Genomic DNA, 25249 nt, shown 5'->3' on the forward strand with positions numbered 1-25249 from the left:
CCAGAAACCAGTGCTTTCCTGAGCTGTGCCAAGGGCTGTGGAAAGGTTTGTGGAGGAACTTTTACCTTTGTAATTTAGCAAGAGACTTACATGAACGCAAGCACTCCCACGCTTCATTCTTAAACCAATTTACCTGCTGCTAAACTTGTTCGTGACACCAGACCCAAGTGCCTGGAATCACTTGTTGCAGAGATGACATCTTCCATATGTAGATTTACACAATGTATCTATATGGTTCAGCACTAATAAAAAATGTCACAGGCATTCATTTGCAAGTGATCACTAATATGAACATGCAAGATACAGTGCAAAGTTCAATTCAGAGTTTTCTTTATTAAAACACTTTTTCACATTCCTTATACTAACGCATTTGTATGGACACTCATGGGATGCTAGAAAGAACATCTGACAAAAGAACAGTGCTATGAAGTCAGTCATTTGTAAAAGGCTTATGATACAAACAACATTCGCATAGGGAACAATAAATTAGAGATATTAGCCAATAACTGGAGCTTGAAAATTTAAACATTTGGAAAGAGAATATAAAACCCTTTTGTATTTCTTGCTGGTTTTGCACCTTTGATGCAGTGCTTTAAAGCAGTAACTATATATGTATATACAAATCCACATCCTCTCTTTAACTGTTTTCTAATTAAAACAGGAACCTTCTTACCTGTGGCCCAGATCTTGTAGTAATTTAATCTGCAGCAAGAAAAGGTGAGCAATTGCAGTGCCAAAGACCAGCTGGTTAAGGGGTTGGGGACAAGTACAGTACTTTTTCTGGTTTGTTTGTTGTTCTTTTTTTAAACTTGTGCAACTGAGATAAACATGGGCTGCAAAGATTAGATCCAGGTCCAAACTGGATCCATGTTAGTGGTTTATCATACTATAGAGAAAAAGGATAGGCATGAGGTTCCATAGTGGACAAACTGGGCACAAGTGTGACTTCACGTCTCTCCTAAAATCAGTGGAATAAGGATTATACATAACAGGATTTTCAGGTACAAACTCACTGACCTGGGTGTAGTATATCCACCCACTGAAGACCTGTATTTTGCATCATCCAAAATAACTGTGATGGGCAAGCATTCCTTGAAGAACCGTCACACCAAACTAACCAACAAGCATCAGAACCTTTAAAGGGGAAAAGCAATTCAGCAAAGAATCAAGAACATTTGTGCCTCTACTGATAGAAGCACTTGGTAAAATACTGCATCTCTGAACAGTTATTCAAGTTTTTAGAGAGCCCAGAGCTCACTCTTCTGGCATGCCCTCATTGCAGTGTAGCATCCAAGTGAGCTATAAATTAGCTGGCTCCAAGACTGGTAGCAGTCCAGCTGCTGCAGCACAGGGAGTTCAGCGCAGGCTGCAAGATCATGTCAAAGTACATACACGGTTGGCCAAGCTGTGCTGAGCTCTGTTCTGCCACAGTACAGTCTTACTGATAACCAAGTCAGCTGGTTTCAAGCAAGCTTAGAAATTTGTACATCCTACTGGCATCACAGTAGTTACTGCACTGTAGAAACGTACTTCCTCAGCTGTAGCTTCCCCTTTCATTTCCTCAGAGCGTGATGAATTGAAGGCTAGAAAGGCAAAATTGCATTAGCAGAAGAAATTAAAAATGAGAACCTAGGTCAGTGGTTTCTAGAGCCACTTTCCTATGAGAATTTTTATTTGTAATTTTTTCCATTAAATGCTTTAGGAACATCTCCATTGTTCCCCGTAAGGACATAAACTTTGAAAAGAAGAGCCTGGCAAACTCATAAATAAGTGCTGCAGAGCTTTTGAAACATTTGCAACATCTTCCATCTTGGCTTGTTTTCTTCTCCCAGCTGATCTTTGAGACAACTGTTCTAAGTAGCATCAGGATGCCCTTGTAGTCTCTGTTAGAAACCAGACAAAAAAAAAAAAAAAAAAGGTATGAGTATAAATGTCCTCCTGCCCTCTCCTGTCCTTTTTGATTGATACAAAACTTTAAATATAGTAACATATTCCTCAGAGCACTGTACAATGAACTAATAAATACTCGCAAGTTCCCTGGGGAGATACTAATATTATCTTCATCAGATAAAAAAGGAAATAAGACAGTGGGAGATTTAGGTTAACAGTTCCAGGCTAGACTGCAATACTGTTAATCACCAACATCTGAAACTGGACGCTTACTGATAAAAGTTGGACTCTTAAAGGAACTGCTTAAAGGAACTCAACAAATCTGAAAGTCAGATCATTTATTTACTAGTAGATGCTCTGCTGCCATAATCAGGCCCCCATCTTCAGTCCCACAGGAGTGAAAACCTTTTCCCAAGAAGCATTTGGGTATCTCAACAGTGAGCAATGCAGCGTTCAACTTTTAGACACCGTGTTTCTACAAAAGTCTGTTCCTTTGAATAGGTTATCATCAGTACACGGCAGGGACATAGCAACCTGGGACTGAGAATCACAAAAGGCAGCATGCAGATGGAGTCCTCTATGCTAGCCAATGGGACAGGGCAAAGAAAGATCCCAAATTTCATTGCCTTTACACTGTAAGACAGAAATAATTCAGGTCCACTGAGGATTTACAACTGTCAAGTCTTTCCTGGCATCAGTTGCCAAAGCAAGTCTTCCAACAAATATCTGCTAAGAGTACATGGTGGCCTCTAACCTAATAGTTTAGTCTGTCAGCACCGAGGCGCCTAATTCCTTTTGTGGACTTACCCCCAAAGGATTTGCCCCATGAGTCAGAGGCAGGAATTCCTGGTTTATAATTCAGTGTTTATTTCAGAGTATCACCTTGTTTTTCATATCCTGACTGCCTGAAATCTCCCCACAATTTTAAATGGACACATCCTTCATCTTCGTTTCCTTTCTGAAACTATTGTGCCATGTTACTATGCATAGTTAAACACATGCCAGGTCCCACTTTGGAGCTGGCTATGTTGTGCTGGCAATGTGAAACAATCCCTTTACCACTGAGAATTTACAAAATACTTTTGGGCTCACTTGAGTCAGAAGAGAAAGTAGCTGAAAAAAACCCAGAAATTTCTCCAAATACATTTACATTGTACAGGTTTCTGTCTCAGAGGGCACATTCTGAGGCTGAACAAATAGGCAGCTAAAAGTACACTATGTTCTGACGGAGGTTGCCAGTCCTCGTCTACCCCTAGGACAGAATCAAACAAACAAACAAACACACATCTAAGAGGTAATAGGAGAAGAGGAGATATGAAGTCAGAATGTACTGCTGAGGTAAATTTGACACAATACCAATTAGTATTTGGCGAAGTGGCTATCTCATTGTTAAGATATTTCCTTCAATATGTTTTCAGAAACTGGGACCATTAAATAACTTAGAAAGATTGCCAGCTCTGATTTCAGGAAGGAAACCTCCTCCCAGTTCCTCTCTAAGTAATTCATTTCTTTTGCAAATACTTCCTATGGATAGCATTTAAGATACAAAATTTCTGAAACAGAGGAGAAAGAGGGAAGGAACTCCTGACACAAAACACTAGAAACGACCTAAAAGTCCAAGGCATTCAAGTTCAAGGTATTCCGGACTGCAAATCAATCAGAACCTGTATTGCAACTGGGCCTTTACACAATTAAAAGAATTCAAACTTTAACTTATTGTTTTTCTAACATACCGCCTTTCTTGACAAACACTTTCAATGTCCCTGTGTAACACAACACTTACTGTCAGTACACAGTGTTTACTAAAGCCCTGAGCTCAATCTTTTAATGATCCCTCAGTGAAGATGAAGCAAAGTTTCTAAACTTCCATGCTGGATTATTTATTCTGACAGAAACTATGTAGGGGCAAATGCAGACGAGCAGGGCTAGCATTCATTAATGTGATGTCTTTCATCTTTCTTTTCCACAATGCGGTACTCATTTTGTCTGTGACTTCTGGAAGACAATGCAGAACTGAGTTATCGGAGTTTACCTGAGGAGTGGAACCTGCACTGCCATTTGAATTCAGACAGTGAAAAGGACAACAGGATCTGATGTAGAGTCTCCACCATCATTACTGAAACAAAAAGGCTGCGCGGCCTCCTGTCTCTGAAAACACAGCTCTTGGCAAATCAATCCTCTCTCTGCTGTGGTGCCCTTTATCCCACACTTCTGGAATACCTATCACTTCCTAAACAGAGTCAACTTCTACAAGCTTTTTGACAGGTCACCACAGCTAAGTAATCCATCTGGTATTTCACGTGATTATGATGCCAGCTGACCAGCCTAGCTCCTGAAGGCCTCCTTTCACTCACAGATTAAGGGAGTAGTAGATCAAAAGCAACTTCACCTCTGAGCCAAATACTTCATTCAGCTATATAGAAGCAGAACAGCTGGGGAGGAAGTTTAAGCCACTTGATCACTTTAGAAGGAGCATTTTCCTTTTCATGAGTAGGTTCAACAACTCCTCATTTGGACCAAAACTCTGAGGTGCATCACAGTTAAGCACTGTGTAAAAATGAGCTACAGAAAAAAACAGTTGCAAGACAATAATGACAGAAAACATCTTAGTAGCTCCCTGCCTCTTCTGTACTCATCTATGTTGCCTGAAAAGTGCTGAGAGACAAATAGGGGGGATGGAAAAATCTATAAAGAAATTTATCTGTCCAGTCCAACTTTAGGTCACTTATCTGGAGAGTTCAAAAGAGGGATGGAACTGCTTTTTGTCACAGGTTTTATGGGAATAGAAGTGGGAATTCAAGAAGCAGAGGGTAAGGATCTGTTTTTTTGCTATGTCCTTTAGAGCACTAACAATTAAAAAAAATAGTCACTATTTTAAGTATATGAACAGCATCTAAGGAGGGGACAATGTCACAGATGGGAACTGAGTAAGGCTACTTGTAACAAACTCAAGTAAGACGTGCAGGTGTTATAAAGCTGACTTTTCTTTGGGGTGTTTCTGAAAATGGGATCAGTTTTAAAGAATAACTAGTTTTATTACTCTCCTACTGTTCATAGGAGTTTGCATAGACAACATGAAGAAAACACTGCCCTCAGCTGACACTTTTCTCCCTTGTATCTAACATTACTTCATAAAGCTTGCTAAAGCAGACAATCTAATAGCCCAATTAATTATGATGAAAGCAATTTACATGGGGTAGTCAGTGTATTTTCACTGAAGCAGCCTCATTATACTTCCATGGAGAGATTTTTTTGCTCACTTTTGGCCTCAGGAAAACAAAAAAAACTTCATAAAACTTTGGTCTTTCATCTAATGTCCATTATAAATTATGTAGGGTGAAGGAAAAAGACAAAAACTCCTCCCTAAGCTTACACGAGACATCTATCACAGCCACTCTTGCCCATTTTTCCTTTTGTGTTGGAGAGGGATAAACTTTCTTCTACATGATTCTCTAAGGAATGCCTGGTATAACACAGAAGAGGTTTCAGCTTAATTTATTTTTAGAGATTTGAGAGCAAAGAATAAAAACAAACCTTTAAACTAAGAGAGACAATGATACGATAAATGCTACTGGCCTGTTAATATAGTCTGTTTATTGTAACACAGTCTGTGACCTTCAGCATACTGCCAGTGTCTCTAAATAATACAATGGGCTGCTTTTTTATCCCATGGGGATGCGAGTGCTGATGGAGCATTTCAAAACTCAAATAGATGCCATAAACTGACATAGGCTGTGCTATTGTGATTCTTATTTATAAGTCTCTCCCTCTTTCTTTTTAAGTACAAGTTCCAAAGTCACAAAGTGGATGGCAGAAAAAAACACCGGGTCTGCAGCGTTTGAGGTTGGATTAGATAGCTTTATCTAACTTTCATAAAAGTACACCTGAAATGTAAGTTCCCTGCCTCTTAGATCTCTTGAGAGAGCAACAGCTCATTCAAGACACTTATTCTTTTTAAAAAAAATCTGTATTTTTTCACTGGCTTCTTAGCCCTATAAAGCTGTTCACTACCTACAGAACCTTCACAAAACTCCTGTTTAGCTGAGATCCTCCATATACGCATGGTACTATTCTCACCACTTGGTTAGAGCAGCATAACTGTGACACAGCTATGTATTCTGACACAAAAAATTGCTCGCTTCTAAAATTTCTCACAAATTCTCAGTTTTCACCACTAGCCCTTAGAGTCATCCCACTTGCTGTATCAGTGGATGAAAATGAGCCCAGAAGGGAACAGTCACAGACAGTGCGTAGAAGGGACTTCTGCAAGTTCGGGTGCTCGGCTTAGTTTAACTCTCCATTTCACATCTTAGGAAGGACCTCACTCCTCTGGATATTCCAGTCACAGAAGATATGCCTGTGCACTTGAGCAGCCACACCCCGAGGAGATTCAAAGGTACTGAACGGGTTTTACAGATGGGACTGGAACAACAGCTCTGCCCACAGTGAGCGATTTGTTTACTAGCTTAGCAGGTTTTCATATGCAACTCTTGAGTGCCTCAGGTTCATCAGAAACCTGAGTCAAGCAGCAGCCATCCCCAACCTTGTGCCATCCTGTCAGCATAAATATTTGTGGCACATATCCAAAGCTGTGCAGGTGTTCAACACAGATTCTTAGAAGATCATTTAATTGTCATTTACCTCCTGTACCAGCACTACCAAACACCAGTCAGTTCCATGGAGGTTTAAAGCTGACCCTTCTATAAACATAGTACTGAAAACTTGATTAGTAAGATTATATATGAAGGGATTGCCCAGTGGCTGTCCAGTAAAGGTCCTGAACAACAAACAAACAATTAAAATGTAGCAACACTTCAACACTATCTCACTAGATATACAATAATCTTAATGCAATTTCCCTCCATTTAACTGCTGGAATAAAATGTATACTTACAGAATGCCTGTTTTCCACAGAATCTGCAAAATAAAATGCAATGTATAAATTATGAATTGGCACATTGCAAAGCCGATCAGTTCTACCTTCCAGCAAATAGACTTTTATGTTTAATCTAACTGTTTCTGTTCACCTTGCAATGATGTAAAATTGCCACCTACAATTAACATTCAAGCTCTGGTCTGAAGAAGTATTCAAGCACAAGGGTGGGGCCAGGCATTTCAAAGACCACGCTGAACAGTGCGTGTTTGACAGCCTTCCTGATTGATTATGGTTTAGAGCAGAAGTCTCTACTAAGAGCACAAGCTGCTACTGGACAAAAAGTCTTCCTTCTAGAGGCAAGTTCTCATGAGCATTATACTTCCTCTTCCAATTCCTTGTCAGAAAAATAACACACTGCAGAAATCCGGTATAGGATACAATTTTCAGAGCCAAGTAAGATCCTGCAAAGACACCTGAAATTTTATTAATAAAAAGATGCCTGTTCCAAATGAAAACCTCAGAGCCAGCGGGCTTCTTCTGTTTAGGATCAGTGAACTTTAAGATTAGGCTTATTTTAAAAAGAGTGGGTTTAGCTACTTAGAAGTTTCACAGAATACCTTCAAATACTAAACCATAAATATTTATTTGCCCTCTGAAAGTAAGGCAATCTAGATACATAAGGGAAGTAACTCTGCTTTCAGAAGAGGACTTTAAGTCTTGTTAAAAGCGCTCTTTTGTATGGTCTGTTAAGATATTTCACACATGACTAAAGAAAGTGCTGAATCTTGAAGGGCATTTTCTTGGGAAGTATATCAAATTCAGTGGAGAGAAGTCATGTCAAGGAAATTCATCTAATGCTTAAAACAGAGGGTTTGGACTAGGACTCTGGGTTAACCTTGCCAGCATTTCTTCTATAAATGTGGAATAGTTTCTGAATCTATGTTTTTCTTAAGTATATATATTTTTAAACTGCAAATAATAACATCAGTTCTCCCATAGGCAGAACACTTACACTAAATGTTGAAAGGTTCTCTGACATCGTTACATGAAGGATATTATGAAAGGTACTACTGCCATAAATAGAACTTTAATTCAAGATCTTTTAGTAACTCCCTTGCAAGCCAGCAGAAGTAATGAGGAAACTGAACACAGGTGAATCTAACTTTGCAGATAATGCTCGTCTCTTTTTCTCTCTTCTTTACAGTTACATCCATGTATCTCTCTGGTGCAGTTAAGCTCATACAGTTTCTACCATCCACATTTACATGAGGATTGTGATTCTGCCTCACTGAAAGCAGCATCATGAACACAGTATACAATCAGGCTGCAATTCCTGAAACACAGAGAGACTACATGAATGTCGCTGGCACTGTACTCTACAAGTTTTCTCCCAGACAGTTCTACCCAGAACTTTTAGCCTAGGAAAAGGATTAAAAACTGAGGTTACTATAGCACTTTATTCCAGTACATAAAGTTTATTTCAGTATAAAATGGATCTTAATGTTTGGGGCAAGATTGATCCCTATATGTTTAACCAGTTTGATAAGAAACAAAATAGTAAGTTACGTGGGAAACACGTAAAAGCTTTTTGTGTCCTGAAAGGTGACAGAAGTGAACAAAAACACTGCTGACCCAGTGCTACATCAAAGCTTGACTTTAAATGGACAAAACCATATGTTAGGTTTATGAAGTGAAGTATTAACGAGCTCTAGTTTAGTCCTCTGTCACCATGTATTGTGCTTACAGGAAGGAGGAAATGAGAAATTTTGTATAAATTCCAAACTTCAAACAATGGGATGTTTGCCATCCCAAAGCTACTAGGTCACTATCACAGATAGCCCGCCTCCTTGTTATCTGTCACCCATACTCAAAATAGTGTGGCTTTCTAGCTAAGTACCATATCTCTTAAAGCACGCAGATTATTACATTCTCCTGGTAAAGTGCTGCTGGAAGGCTACATGATTTTTAAAAGGTACCAATCAGGTAAACAAGCATAGCCTCTAACGAAAGCACAATGATACAGTGCTTTTGCCAATTCTTTGCTACATTAATCTTCTCACAACCTTTTTTATTTCATTCCTATTAAAAATATGAGGTGTTTTTTACTTGAAACACACTGATTTTACAGTGATGAAAGAGAACAGAGAGATTTTTCAAATGACACCTGGCTTTCCCATACTAATAAAACCAGGGAAATGAGAGATGCCAGATTCTAGTCATATACAGCAAAACTGGTCAAGCTTCCATAGCAGGGCAAACAAGAAACTGCATGTTTTGTGAAAGGAATCAGAGCTGAAGGTCTGGGGCTGGTGATTTCTAAAAGATTCCTAGAGTCTAATGAAGGCAGGTGTTTTTTATAGATTTCTGATGGATTTAAACCCTTGCTATTGCTTTTAGTTGATGGGATTTAAAATTCAAAGAACACATTTTTACGAAGAAATATATTAATGGCAGGAATTTAAGATACTGTCATCCCCATCTGCTCTGCCCTTTCTTGTTACTAGACGTTATGGAGAAGACATGCCTGAACAATTGCAGTTCATAATCTATCTCAAACCCATCTCCAACACTGGTGAAAGCTAAGATGCTAGATTATCATCTGAAGATGCTGAACTGCAGACACATACTGCATTCTGCCAAGCCTTTTATTGGAGCAGTAGCTTCTAAAAGGGAATCCTGGCAGGCAGCTTGGGAATAGATCTTACACAGGGGCATGCATGCAATTCAGCTTTGCATTTTAGGTTCAAGCAAGGTCAGAAGCTCCCTGCATATTTGTGTCTTACTGAAACCATCTGGCTCTGCAGAAGTTTTGGCTGAAGCTATTATAAGCATTTGGCTCTGAAATCAATGTCTCGCAGATCCAGGCTTTGGTCTAGAATATGTCTTGAAATCTAAAGGTCCAAAGGGTTTTTATTTTGGAGAAGGGACAGGTTGTTTGCATGATTTCAGACTGCATGCAAGTAGCATGTGCTCATAAGGCCTGAGTTTTGAATAGCAAAACAAATCCCCAGATCCTTTAAGTTTTCTCCATCCACATTTACATAAGGATGTAATGTGGAATGTAGTGTAATGCTGGAAGAGGCATTCAGAGGGAAATTCTGGCTAAGTACTGAGGTGTTAAGCCTAAGGCTAAGTAGCAGGAAAGTATTTGAGCAGATTTCCTGATTGCTAGAACTGATTTCCAATAGTTTGTTCCAAACTACTGAATGCAATGGGGACTTCTCATGCCTCTTTCCACTGGGATATATTTATTTTTCCATAGTACATTGTTGGTTGCAATAGGATTCTTCAAATTTCCTGTCTCGCCACTGCAGTTGCTTCCAAGCGACCAATTCATTTTTCCAGGCTTGGCAGCATAAAGGCTAGCTCTGCATTTTGTTCACTAGATTTTAATTTTCTAACAAGAAATTAGGACTAGTTATCTTGCAACAAAACACTATGAGGTTCAATTTAGTGCAGATCAAGATCAGCGTAAAGCCTGTCACTGCCTTTTGTGAGCGTTGGATCTGATACACAGCGAGCAAAGGCAGAATTCGCTGAAGGAGCAAGAACATACTAATACATTGTCTTCCATGGGAAGTGCCTGAAAAAATGTAAGGAAATCTGCCAGCTGGAGTTGGCTCTAGTCTTCTCAGCAAAGTGAGCAGAACTATGCTACCCCAAGAACTGGGATCAATGTTGAGAAAAGGGGTAGAGCTGAGATAAAGAAGCAGTATGGAGAATGCTTAGACTTCCTGCCCCTACTGCCTCTTGGGAAGATGAAAGGTGTGATGGAAGTACATCGTGCATCTAAAAGAGCCTCCACCTACCCAGCTGAACTTAGACACATGCTGACCCCTCCCTCAGGAAGCACATGGGCTGCCAGCCTAGCCTGCTGGGAGTCCAGCACAGGCAAAGTAGGCAGCAGGACCACAGCCATTTTATCATTCTTGGCAGTCTGTTGACATAGACAATTGCCTGTTTTGCTTAAGTTTGGAATTGTCTCAGTTCTTTCTGAACAAATAGCTACAGCTCTGGCACGGGGCTGGATATTCCCGACTCCCAATATACTTTGGCCTTTCCACAGAGCAACCAGAAAAAGCAGTATTTTAAGGAAATCAGTTCATCCTGATAGGTGTGAAGGACTTTTAGACTAACGTGTTATTGACCTGACTGATAGTAATTGTGACAATTCCCCAAATTGCCATTTGGATGTAAGGTTTGACTTAAAGCTGGGGCTTGAAGCTTTGGGTATTTTATGTGAAATACTAAAGTAACAGCCTATTGCTCTAGAAAAGATTTTACATCAATACCTGGGTGAACTTCCTGAACACTAAATCTCTGAATTAAACTAACCTTTCAGTAATAATGCAAGGATGACAAAATCTCTTTCAGCTGCTTCCTGAAACAATGCTAGTCATCAGCATCCTCCTGAAACCTCTCATTATATCAGAGGAAATCCAGCATCCAACTAAAAGAGACTGAGATTCTTTATCTATGGTACTTATATTTGACTTTCAATCAAAATACATCTGACTAGACCTGGATTTTGCAAATGATCTGCTTTTCGTATTGTTAAAAGGTTGACTGTAGTTAACCACATGCAGGTCTTCTGGGATTTGAAATGTGCATTTTGACAGTTTGTTTCCACCTATCTTTAATGTAGCTTCTCTTCAGGCCTGGCACTCAGAATGTCAGCAAAGCAGCACAGCAGATGGGATGGGAAGTCTTACCATAGTATGATGGAGACACTGAAATGATAGTAACAGGAGATAACATAGCCAATACAGGAAAATAAAAAGAAAAGGAATAACAGCAGATGCCCAGCACACTGCCAAAGGCCTGGGGCTTGGGAAAGGTCAGAGCATTATCTGCACTATGGATTCACATTTTGGGATAAGGACAAGCAATAGCTGTAAAACTCAAAATACAAGAGAATTTGGTTACTGACATGGGATCTGCCTTACTGGGGACAGCAGTGAGAACCATCAGAAAAATGAAGTGGAAAAATACTTTAGCTCAGTCACGAAGAATTGTATAAAACCATAACAACTAGTGACAGCTCTTCAGCTTCCTCTCCAGTGGACACAATTTCTGGAAAGCACAGACAACTCCTTGAAAAGCCAAAATTGTTTATGAAGCACTCAATTCCAATTAAACAAACCCAAATCACAATAGTTACCTACAAACACATAATAATAAAATGTTACATAGGTCTTAAGTGTTAAGTCTGTCGAACTGCATAGCTGACAGCAATTCCCAAATTCATGTAATTTCCCCAGAGGACACATCTTTCTGAACCATTAACTTCCTGAAGTAGATTGTACTCTTGCATTTGCTCAAAAATCTCAAAGAATTTTCAAACATGGTGAAAATCATAAGGGCAAACAGACTTCTGCACCTACTAGCAATGTTCAACATCTTCCACAATTGGCCTTTAATATATTGATATATATTAAAAGTATTTAAGAAGATGATTTACTTCCTAGGGATCCTCCACTGTATTTATACTTTGCCACCTTGCAATCACACAGCCTATCAAAATTCAAAGTAAATGTTACATTTAAATAGACTGTAATGGAGCTATCCAAAGCAACTGCACAGCAATGTGATGCACTGCTTATCTAATTGAAACACTTTTCCTGTGTATCACTCAGGAAAACCAGACGTGATTAAAACAATAAACTGTTACTAGGTTTCCAAGAATAACTGAAACTGTAGAATGTTATACATAAAAGAGCAGGTGGACTGCAAGATTAAGGGGCGTTTGCATATCATCTGGATAATTCAGCTCGGTATTTCAATCATATCTCATTTTATTGCAGTTCCCACTTTATGGCAAGTAGTCTTCCACAGCTTTGCTGTACCAACCTCGAGTTTACACTACAACTCACAAAACATACTTCTAATATGCCACACTTTCCATTGTGTCAAAAATAGGAATGGTGAAAGGTCTAATAATCAGCTTCACACCTTGGCAGAAAGTGAGCAAGGGATTATACAGTCAGCTTCTGCAGCTTGTTACAGGTCCAACTCACGCTGACTGGAAAACATTTTAGAACATTAGTGGCCTTTGGGTTCAGCCCTAAAATGAACCCGTTTTTTCTTATGATGCTTCCAGGTCATCATACATGAAGTGCCTAGCACTGTTCTTTAGTGTAAAGGATATTCTGCTTTTCAGTGCAAGGCTGTTAAAAATGGGCACAACACACAGGCTCAGAACTAAGCAAAGACTGAAATTCTGTTCCCAATGTTGTCACTATCTAAACATACTGCTTTAAACAAATGACCTAATCTCTCTGTTTATTCAGCTGTAAAATGGAGATTTAAAAATTGCCTTGTAAGTCTTCACAAAGGAAAATCGAGTTATGTTTTCTAAAGTACTTGAAGACCCTTACATGAAAGACTCCATAGAAACAGAATACTGTGTCAGAGTGGGTAGGAAATCCCTTATAATATAGAAAAAATAGCAAATTAAATCACAACAATCAAAAATGGCACACAACAAAGCCACTTAATAACGCGGATGGGGACAAAACCTGAACAGTTTACAGCCCTAATATTTACAAATCTAGACTTCCTAACACAAAGAGAGAAAAGGAAATCCTTTCTGATTTAGTCTTCGACAAACTATGAAGAAATGCTTTTAACCTACTGTCTCTGAACTCATTACTGCCAGAACATTCATAGACAGTAATTGCCAGTACGTTGCTAATGTCTGCATACAAACCTCTGTGTTACAGGAGGTAGAAAGGTAGAGCGGCTGGCATATACAATCTGAGACAATTTTTGATGGTGCTCAAAATAAATAACCCACCCTACTGAAGTGATCACATTGCTTTAAAGGTTTTGAGAGTTTGTTATTAGAGGTTCTATAGATATTTTCTGGGGTTATATGCAAAACCAGTGTAATACTTTATAACACATGGCAAACAGGCTCAACTAAGAGGAAAAGTGTTGCTCATGAGCAGTTTGAGATAACACAACACACCGTCCTAATACCTAACAGGGCATGTTCAGCTCCAGATTTGGATCCAGATGTATATCCCAACTACTTAGTAGATTACAAATGGGCTGATGAGGCAGATGTTACAAATATGAATCTCACTGCATCAAATATCTGTCGTTTATAAGAAACCATGAAAGTGCTATACAATTCATCAACACCTGTGATTTTGTAGCTGCCCTCAGTATTTTCCTGTATGACTTGGATCTCTTTTTAATGGTATTTATCTCCAAAAGTATTCAGTCACAAATTTATCCCTAATCTCTATACAAATGCTTCCTTTATGTGTTTAATTTTCACTAGCTTTACTTACCATTATTAGCTTTTCTGATTTCACTATAAACTGTTTCAGTCCCCTTCTGTACAGGAGCTGGAAAATGTATTGGCACAGAATCAATTTCTTTTCTTTTTTTTTTTTTGTTGTTTGCCTTATGAAAAGCTCCTTAAACAAGCAGAACACACTGTTTTACTTTCAGAGGAAGTAGTTAACATAAGCAGCAATGAGCCTATGGAGTCTGTATAAAAAGCAACTACACCCCCGCCCCCAAACCCAGACTGTAAGGTTCTGAGAGGGACATCTCCCTCCGTATAAAAAAAGCTGATTAAACAGGCTTCCCTTTCTCAATTTGACTTTAACATTCTAATAAACTTCTCAACTTAAATTGATACTACTTTAATTTTACAGAGATATCTACCACTGGAGAAGAGTTTCTCTGGATCACTCTAAAAAGCTTCTTCGATTTATTCTAAGGATTTAGGGATCCTAGACCTGAGGAGATCTATCCTTCGGAAGACTAACTACACCCCATTTTGGCAACTAGCCTGATTAAATCTTACGGGCACAAAACTGATCTAATGTAGTGATCTTTGTGAAATGTGTCAGAAGAATATCTGCAGATTTCACACTTCTATTTTGGTGCTCTCTGGGAAAGGACTCCTCTCGGTTCCTCTGGGTGGTGGAAACTTTCATTAGTGCACTGAGATCAGGCAGACATAGCAGGAGCGAAGGCTAAGGTGGCTTGTGGAAAGATAGAAAGTGAGGAGAAAAAGCGGGCAGAAGATTTGTGCCTCCAAGGTCACAGCTGGGATACAAATGCCACGTTTGTCTTCGACACGTACTTTTCAGACCCTTAGTTTTACAAATAAGCTCCTTTAAACCTCTGCTCTTCTATGAGATAGCAAAAGAGGAAGAGCTTTTTGCTTCCTATATGACATCTGTGAAAGTTTACCCATAGAGATCTGATACCAAACTACAGGCACTTACCCCACTAGGGAAGGGGCAAAGCCTTGTCTAAAGGCTTGAAAATAGCAAGAACTCAGGTTCTCTATGGCCAGTGTAAACACAGCTCTGGCTAGTAGGAAATTAGGACAATTTCCTTGAATTCTTGCATGGTTGTAGATTAAGAATCCCTGGGCAACCATAGTAAAGCAAAGTGCTCCAGAACTCTGTGCATTTAAAACCACTTCCTTCATTTGGTATAAAGGCTTATGCATGCAGGGTCTAGGAGCTTGCTGTTCAAGCACCTCAAAGCGTTTTAGAAACATTCACTCATTTCAGTTAAACTGAGTCTCTTAGAAAACCTCAGAATCATATCAATATCACCTCTAATTTCTGTGGATCTTCAATGAACCAAGGTTAGATTTTTTGAGCTGAAGTTGAAAAAAAAAAAATTGCTGTTCCCTCTCTGCAAGAAACTGGAAAGAAAATTCACATTTCTGGATACAGAGTCCTGTACTTCAGCTATTAAAAAAAGTTTAAAGAATTCAGACATACTGATCTGCAGCCAGACTCAGGATCAGGACTGTTACTGTTTTGCATTGCTCTGAAGAAATCTAAGTGTCTCTGGCACCGCATTCTAATTTCCCAAAGCTAATTTCATATTTTTTTTTTAATTCTGTTAAGCATCCTTTAAATGTTGGGAGCTACCATATCAGAATTGAGTTGCAAAACTGCCATTAATTTCAACGACAGTAGGAGTTACACTTCACCGAGTCCCTAACCACAGCCTTCAAACTTGCAGTTTTGGCATGAACTTTCTTTCTGCAAAATAGTCTGAAGATCTTGAAGCACATTTCATATGCTCATGGACTATTGCTTAAATGATCAATTCAATTTCCAGTGAAGAAAGAAGTAATCTTCTCAGAATTTTAAAGAATTTTAATGAGGTAGCTAATTTTGTTTGGAATGCTTTTTTTTTTTTTTTTTTTTTTTTAAAGCAGATTACAGTCCTAAAATCTACTTGTGTTGACTCTGTGAAAGACTTGGTGAGAGGTATTTCCTTAGCTTGCTCTTTTTTTCCCTAGACCCATTTCATTAAATTGTGGTATAATCCCACTGCCCATGTTATTTTCTTCATTAATCCTCCAAAAGTCACCTCAGCACTGAAAAAATGTGCTAGGAGAAATTACTTGGATGATATGACATTTTCTTCCCACTAACTTTATAATGTTGCCACCCTCCAGATAAATAACCAGCTATAAAAGTAAAAGAAGGAGCATGTTCTTACTCAGCCACGATTAGTGGTTTCTCCCTTCTCACGTTAGAGTTATTTCCTGATCATACTTTAGCACTGGCCTTTGATTTTGATCAGATTAACAATAAAACATCTAAACCACTTTGCCATCTTTTTACACAACTAAGCTTTAGAAAAGTTAAGCACTATGTTTTTTTGTCAAGTATATAATCTCTGTAAATATTCAATTTAATAATTCTCTAGAATTACCACCTCTTTAAATATTAAATTAACATTCCACTATGACTTCTGGAATGTGTAGCCCCAGCTCCATCTTGTACTTGTCTAGCCTCTCCACCCCTACTTCAAAAAGTAGGTATCAAGTTATTCCCACATGGAAGTTTTAAAGTAAAGCAGTGAAACTTTGCGTCTAGCAAGCTTATCATTCACTGTCAGTAACACTGTAATGAACCGGGTTTTGCTCCTCATACAGAAGCACAGTACAAATAAAGTTCTTGATACACTAGCCTGTTCACCATTATACTGTGTCAAAAACTATTTCAGAAATGACCAGCTAGTGCAGACACCCTGGGAAAAAAAAAGAGTGAAAACACTGTTTTCAAATGTAAGTAGCCCTTTACTGTCAAAGACAAGATGTACATCCTTCTGCAATTATGTAAACCTGGTTTGAGGTGGCATTCAATTATTTCCGATTCCCAAAAGTGGCATAAAAGGCTACTGTTATAGCTTAGATACCGCAGCATTTATTGCAGTAATCTTTCACAATACAGAAAATAAGATTCTCCTGCTCCTGAGATGAACATTAGTATTGACATTGACAACAGTGGCGGGAGGAACAAATGATTGGGAAGATAAATTAATCTGAAGTTAGTCCTGAGAAATCAAAGAAACGAGTTCCTCAAAAGGCAGAAGGAATCAGACTGTACGTGCAGCCTGCTGGATGAGAGATGCGCACCCAGAGAAAAGGTAAGCATGATATACTTTGCCTTCATTCAGAAAATAAGTGGAATCAAAAGAGGTGCAATAGGGATTTGGAACTAGGTGATAACCCAAAAGGTCTGTTCCCTGAGAAGGAACCAAACTGCAACTTGGTTTCATACAACTCTTTGCATTTAAGCAGAACTTTTAAGATGCTCTAAGAGATTAACACATTAAGATGCTCTAAGAGATTAATGTGAAATACTTGCAGTGCGGTTGCCGTTTACATAACCAAAGCATGCATTTACTAAGAACTCACTTATGTCCTGGGTGCAACAAAAGAAATAGATTAGGGAGCTATCATATCTCAATATACTTGAAGCACAGTTCAGTCTTATAGAATCAATTGATGTACATAAATAGGTCTGTAACATGAGACAGCTTTCTGTTAAAATAATCTGATCTCATTTACACACTACATTAAACATTATTTTGCAGTTTAATGGGGGGTTCAGTCTACATAGCATGGATACCATCTTATTACTCAGCCAGGAAAGGGATGAAAAGGCTATTTTTAGAGATGCTGATCTTGCATTTAATAGGGCTTTTAATTTAAATAATCATGCACTAGCATATCTTTATCATTTTACACCATTGCATTGTGTAGTGCACACTCAGAAACAGCTGGAACAATGAAGTGTTAGCCCTATTCTGAAAAAAGAGTACAACTATGGTATCTCAGCACAGAATTTAGCAGAGGTGGATAAACAGCATGCTTAGACCACAGGGAAAACTCTTGTGATGAATGATACCGCAAGGGGAAACAGAGAAAGAATAGGAAGACAGGCTCTTTTGGGAGAGCGTTGCTGCCAAGCTTAAAAAGTAAGCACTTTTGCCCAAACATCTGTATTTCTAACTAAACAATCATGTCTTTGGTCTCTAAAATAAGTGAGCAGTCCTTCCTACCAGGAAAAAGCATATGTATTCATTTCTTTGTATCCATATCAGTCTGCTTCTCATTCAGCTAAAGCAAAGAAGCTAGAACATACCATAAACATCTCTCATAGATTTTATTCACTCTTAGCTACTTGAAACTTTTTGTAAATTTCTGAAAGATTTAACAGCTTTCAACACAAGGGCATAATGGTGTCACAGTTCTCCAGAGGACACAGAATGACTGAAGTGTGCATCTGGTGTTGAAAATAAATTTCAGTGGATATTTCTCTGTCAAGGTCCCAGAGACATGTACCTCAGCATTATGCTACGAGGTCTGGTTACTGTTACCACAGAACTAGAGGTAGGAGGCCAAAGTTATCTGGGCATCGATATTCTCATTTCTCTGTTTAATGTGCCACAAAATCCAGGATGGTCTCCAGGCCTCTCCAGACCGAGGGACTAAATCTATGCTGGCCTCTCTTTCTTCTCTATCACAAATGAATTACACAGCTTTGACCCTTCAACCAGTTCCTTTATGAAGGAGGAAATTCCACTGCTTTCTGTTCTCTCCATTATCCTACTCTGTGGCTAACCTCAAATGGCTATCAGTGAATTTGGACTCTGTAGCATGAAGATTCACAGCAGGCTGCCCTCTGCTCAGAGCCACAGCTCCACCTGGGAGCCCCTGCTCTGCACAGACCTCATGTGGATGGGAAGGGCAAACACGTAAGAGTATGCCAGGGGAAGAAGGGCTGTGATGAACAGCAGCATGGTTGCTACAGCATCATCTACATTAAAAAGCACTACTGGCCTTAAACTGTCACATGAAAAAAAACACAACCTACTTTTACACTGACGGATGCCAATATCACACCAGTATCAGGAATACCAGAGTTGCTCCCAAAACATAACTATAGAGGCCAGACAGTTTATTACCTCTGTGAGGATCAAGCGTTGATACTTCAACTTCAGTGTACTCCACCTCAGCACTCTCAAGGTCAGGTCCTGCCCCAAAAATATCAAGAAGATGTTTCTTTGTAGGAGTGCATGCTTCATTTGAGCTGTGGGCCTGATCCTGCTGCCACTGAAATTAATGGACAAGTCCTCATTGTCTTTGATAGGTGCGGGATCAGGCCCTACTTATGGCAGATGGAAGTTACTCTGCTAAGAATTGTAATGTCAAACCATTCCTAAGGGTCATCTGAAAGGCAGTAGACCAACTCAAGCCAGATTTCTGAAACTGTGGGACATGCAAATTGTGCCTAAAACTCTTAATTTGTCACCTTCAAAAGCAGCACAGTGCAAATGGAGCACAGAAGTATCTGAGATTCTCCCATATTCCTGCTCCAGCTCCTTTCTCTTCTTTTTCTCTCCCTGCCATTATTTTTTTCCTCCTTTTCTACGGCTGCTGTGGCAGGACACTTCCCATTCTCCACTTTCCTCACATTTAAAGCCTTCTCTACGTTTTTCACTGCCTTTCATCACCTCTCATACTCCCAATTTCTGCTGTGCCAATAAGCAATTTCAGCACTTTTCCCTTATGTTGCCCTTCAAGCCCTCCATAGAACACTTATCTGATGGCAACTCATCTTCCTCCTCAAAATGCTTCTCTGTCACAGTGCCCACAGAAAGCCTCACTTAGTAAATGAGGCGTCTAATTGTGACAGGTACTGGCTACCTGGATACAACAGACACAAGGAACAGCTGTTGCTTTCTACTCTTTTCCTTAGGGTGGAGATGGTTTTCTACTAGATTTCTGTAAAAGTTGGAAGGAACCACAACAGTCATCCAGACTGGAATCCTGCAAAACTGCTTACAGATCTTTTAAAACAGAAATTATAGAAAGATCTAATGATTAGAACAGCAAAGTTTTGAAGCATTGGCGAGAGAAAGGAGAGGAAAAAATGCTGAAATAAAACAAGAACAGTGTTTAGGGTGACATACTAGTTAATTACAAAGTTTAAATTACATGCTTCCTACAAGAACAGTGATTCTGAATGATCAGTACAGCCTTATGTTCCTATGTTTCTGCTGTCTGTATGTTTGTTTTGCATGAGTATGTCTCTCTAGTTCTAATTTGACTTATTCAGGCCACAATGGATTAACTTCCATGCAATGACTATAAGCTCCTTCCTTTTGCTTGCTGAAGTAAAAGCTATTGCCACACAAATGTAGATGAGATGCTGTTATTTTTAGAGGTATATGAATCATAGACTTGGTTTTCACCACTGGTAGAAAGATTTGTAATAGCCTAGTTGGTTTTAATGAAGCTGCCCAGTCCACAGTAGGTAAGGATTGAACCCATTTATTTCTGGCACATATGCAGATCATTAGACCAGAGCCCGTTTAACCTGAAACAGGTAGGATACAATAGCAAAAACAAGTCACTAAGCTAGAGTTTCCAAAGGTTATTTCCAGGTTTTCCTGCAAAATTAACTTAGTGCAGCACCTATCTCTTAGTTTTGTGGTACAATGCAGACCTGCACACGCAGAATTGCATCAAAGAATTATCAGCCAGAAATTTCTGCCACCTATGTTACATGCAGGCTTATGCAGGAGTCTAGTTCCATGTTCTGAATTAAGTTCAGTTAAACTTTGACATTTAGTTACACTAAGATGCCTTTCCAACTACCTTTCAGCTCATGGTCCAATAGACAATCAAGTCAAAATAAGCCATCAGAAATTGCATCTAAACCATGAGAATACTTTCACATCAACATAAAACAAAAATATATGGGACAAAGAATACTTTCAGATGGCAATACCCACATATTTAAGTGCTATTCTTTCACTAAATATCTTAAAAACATCAGTCTTGAAGAAGACAATGTGCTATAATGATGCAGTAACTTGATGACATGTTTTAATTAAAATATATTTCCCATACGGTGTCTCAAAGTATTTGGCAGGTTTTATATATATATAATATATATATATAAATACGTCAAGATCTGTAGAAATGAAAAAAGGACAGAGAAGTAAAAGAAGCAGAAATCTGTAGAAAAGGTTTTTTTTAAAAAAATTTCTGAATATTTGTTTTATAGAACTTACAATTTTAAGCCTAAGTTGTATTTTTATACCATCCTTCATTAGATGGTGTGGAATCCAGCACAACTAATAACACTTCATAATGCAGTTGGTAAATTGGTCCTGTCGTTGCCATTTTGCACCCAAGGAAAAAGAACTAAGCAGCTCAGCAAAGTAAGGAGTCTTCCCCACCATCAAAGACAAAAAGGAAAGGACTGCACCTATCAAATCTAGACTGCTGCCATTAGAAAATGTCACAACTTTCAGCCATAAAATAATTCAAAAATCTATTGTTTAAGTATGAAATTACCTTTACTTTCATCTGTTGATTTCATGTGATTTTCACTATCTTCAATGTAACCTGATCCTAAAATATTAAAGAAAAAGTTGAGCTGACAAAATATTTGTTACAGTCAATCAAATGAGTTACACAGCTGCAATTCCTATTGTCATTATGTTTATTTGTATATGAGAAATTCTACTTTTAGTTTCACACCCAAGACATTTATATAACACAGGTGGGAAGAATGTGGCTTTTTAAATGACCAGCTAAACCCCACCCAAACAGTAACTTTGTTTATATCAGGTGCTCTAAACAACATGTCCACCTGTCTTTGTAAAGTTCATTGAGATCCTGGAATGAAAGGTGCCAGTCATGGCAAGTTAACATTGCTACACTGTGGCCACATCACAGGACCATGTGCCACAACTCAAATCTCCTCTCCAAAATACACTTACAGCTGTGTCAAAACCAGAAAGAATATTTTTTTATCATGATTTCTCCATCTGTAATATAGTTAGCAGGTTGCCTGGTAGAAGTGATGAGCAGACTTATAAATCAATCTTTGCATAAGACATTCATAAAAAACTTTACAAAGACAAAATGATAAAAGATACTTGGGAGAATGTTATTGGTATTCCTCTGTATTCCCAAAACACTGGCCCCTACCCAAACAACAACCATGTAAGTCCAAAACTTTAAATAAACATTTAATTAAGCCAACTCACTCACAGTCTTACAGAAATAACTCTTACCTGAATAGTAGTCTCCATCATTGTGCTGTCTTGTCAGTTTTTCATTTGGCGAGTTTGTAGCCAATGCAGAACTGAAAAGCAAACCAATAAAAGTTGATTTAATTACCCAAAATTAGTCAATAGAAATAACAACATGATGATATGCAAAGATCAGTCATTGTCTATGACTGACTACCACAAATTCTTAAATATTCAAGCTAATGAAAATTTTGCCTTTGTCTTTAAGAGAAGCACAAACAAATTTTAAGGTCAAAAACATTCCCTCTTGCATTACTTTTCTATAAGACCTCTGTATTTTTAGTTCCATATCTAAATGCATTCAAATGCAGGCCTGACATCCTTCTATTTCTCTTAGCTGGCTTTTTTTTCTTTCCTATTTTTAGAGTATTTCCTTATCCTGTTGTGGTGTTAGCAGGTGGTACGTGAAGCACAACCATCTATTGTCTGCAGGTGTGTGCCATAATAAACTATATTCATACAGTGGAAGGTCTCCAGCCCTTTAAAATAAATACTTCACCATTACCATAAAGCAAGCCATCTTACCCAGACATCTCCATGGATGGTCCTTTAGCTTGACAGAGAAAAATAAAAGCATCTATTAATAGAGTGCACAAGTAAAATAATTTAAAAACAAAAATCAAATAAAAATACAGTGATTATCTACCCAAGTCAGAATAATTTATCTTGGCTTTCACAAAATTAATTACCCAGTGTCTTACATCCTCTTTAACATCCAGGTCCCTTAAATGCCTTTTTCACAGAGAACCTAAGATTCCAAACCCTGGACTCCAAATTTTCCCAAATATTTTGCAATGTACTGCATATCACAGAACAAACCAGATTTGCTTATTTTCTGAAAGATCTGAAAGAATACCTTAATGATAAAAGAGAAATCCCTAAGTGAAATCGTATTACTATGTGGGGAGAAAAAAAACAAAAAACAACTACCGCACAACCTAATAATCTTAAATTTGTTTCATGAGGCCCAGAGAAGTACCTCAATTACACCCAAGCTGGGATCCCAGATCAAATTGTCATAGCTCTATAAGGGATCTAAAAACTCCTCAGGCCCTGTCTGCCTCTATGTTGCATGAGACTGAATTCCAAACCTAGGACTGCAACAGACCAGCGTGATTCTGGCACGTCTCCAATAACCTTTGCTTCACTAGTGCCTTCCCAGTAACGTTACTTAGATGCTTCCATTCTTCCCACTATACTTGGAAAGCTTAAGCACACCTGCAGCTTAATTTGGACCACCTGGCATTTTAGGTTTTTTAAATGGTGTTTAATCATTTCCTGAAACCTTACCCCCACAAGCCTTTGCTCCTGAAACAAATGCAAGTTTAACTGTAATACATTTGTCAAATAGAAGAGAACCATTCATTACCCTTTTTCTTCTTACACAAAAGCCACCATAAAGTGAGAGTTACTGCTCCTGCGATAAGTATTAGGACAAATGCAGCAATGACTCCTTTCTGCCAAGCCGCTAAGATAACTGGAAATAAGAAAGATACATTTAAGAGAGTATGACAGTGACAGGTCATCATTACCAACTTCCGCAGTTCCTGACCTTTCATTTTACTACAAACTGGACTTCTTACACACTGAGGAAGAACTTTTAAGGAGACTTGCATGCAAAGTTCACTAGTGAGCCTCTCCTTTGTGACCAAAAATTCAGTATAACAATGGGTTACTTTTAGCTTGCATCTGGCTCCTTTGGTTTTTGGGCCTCACACAAACTTTTCTACGCGAGTTAGACAATCTCCATTTATAAATGGATCTCTCTGTTTAACTTCTGACAATGGCAGAACAAAAACAAGTAAAGAAATTATAGTTGGCAATATCCCAGATAACATGACTTCACCTGTCATGATGACATAACATGCAGTTTATCATTAAAGTTAGCTTACCACTGATGGTTATTGGATGGCTTTTCACATCCACATTAGCTCGATTAGAAGCCATGCAGTAATATGTCCCTGTGTCCTGCCTGTTCATTGCTTCCCTGCGCCACACGACTCTGTGTGCATTTTCATTTTTTTCAAATAGAAGAACTTCACGATCAGTTTTCCTAAAAATCCTGAAGCGGATTGGCCAAGATCCTTCTTTTACAGAGCAGAGAAAAACAGTCTCACTGCCATCTTCTACTTCTCCATATGGAACACTGCCCAAGCTGGCATTCTTGATTGGTACTACAGAGGAAGGCACAAAGAAAACAAATATTAGCATTATTTGAAATAACGTTAATGATAAAACATTGTATTGTAGAAATGCTTGCTTTAATGCTTAAGCAGAGACTGAATGCACAGTATTAATCTTTCTGAACAATCTGTACCTGACAGCATCCTCTAGTAAGTATTTTTATACACCCAGAAATAGAGAGGACACTATAAAGAAACAAAGCAGCCACAGAAAGAAGCTATATCCATTCCACAGAAGTCAGTCAGCTTCTTCTCTTAAACTCCTTTGGATGCCCCTCAGGTCCCAACCTACAAATTATTTAATTTTCAGAAATAATTCCCTCAGCAGTTTGATAGTGTAAATAATGATAGTTCAATTTATGTAGCTATGCTTTCACAGTTATGTAGTTATGCTATTTTATGCTAACTATATCTTTCTTGTAACATTTAGTATACAATAGTGAATATGAGCAGATAATGGATCAAGTTCTTCAAAGACATAAGCAAGCAAGTCCCAGATTCTAAAAGTTACAGAATATAGCAAACACAATAAAAGAAGTTAGTTTGCATTTGAACAAGTTATAAGAACATGCATAGCCAAAATACAGTTTTTAAGTTTGCTGTTTTACAAATTAAGTATTTTAACATATCCAGATCCAGCACAGGAGCAGATGAGCATCAGCACTTATATTTACATGGGGAAAAAACGTACATACCTTCTGTGATTCAAGGCATGTACAATGTTAGTAGCTTCATAAAATGTGATAGGAAGCATCTGTTTTGCTAAAAATCACTGAATAAAATTTATCTGGAAATATTACAAATGTGTTTGGGGCAGGATCACACAAGGCAGATGAAAAGGAGATGAAAAACTAAGGCAACACTGGTACAGAAGCAGAAGGAGGAAACCAGATCTGATACGAAAAGA

At 38.4% G+C, this 25249-nt stretch overlaps 1 protein-coding gene across 14 annotated transcripts in view; it reads right to left on the minus strand.

Annotated features, from left to right (window-relative positions):
- Window positions 1-313: 313 nt before the first annotated feature.
- The window catches only part of PECAM1 (platelet and endothelial cell adhesion molecule 1), a 33544-nt gene continuing 8608 nt past the window's right edge, over window positions 314-25249 (minus strand). Inside the window, exons 8-17 of one of the 14 annotated variants that reach the window (XM_040581950.1) lie at window positions 24052-24333; window positions 23529-23636; window positions 22685-22712; window positions 22142-22212; window positions 21417-21473; window positions 19016-19084; window positions 14065-14193; window positions 11479-11496; window positions 6785-6807; window positions 314-1883 (exon numbers count right to left, since the gene is read on the minus strand). In XM_040581950.1, coding sequence (XP_040437884.1) covers window positions 1854-1883; window positions 6785-6807; window positions 11479-11496; window positions 14065-14193; window positions 19016-19084; window positions 21417-21473; window positions 22142-22212; window positions 22685-22712; window positions 23529-23636; window positions 24052-24333 — 815 coding nt within the window. In that variant the 3' untranslated portion in view covers window positions 314-1853. Of the gene's footprint in view, window positions 1884-6784; window positions 6808-11478; window positions 11497-14064; window positions 14194-19015; window positions 19085-19110; window positions 19164-21416; window positions 21474-22141; window positions 22213-22684; window positions 22713-23528; window positions 23637-24051; window positions 24334-25249 lie in introns of those variants that run through there. The other 13 variants (XM_040581953.1, XM_040581951.1, XM_040581956.1 and 10 more) reach the window with 13 other exon arrangements.

This window comes from Falco naumanni, chromosome 1 (assembly GCF_017639655.2).
Source record: "Falco naumanni isolate bFalNau1 chromosome 1, bFalNau1.pat, whole genome shotgun sequence".
NCBI classification, from domain to species: Eukaryota; Metazoa; Chordata; class Aves; order Falconiformes; family Falconidae; genus Falco; species Falco naumanni.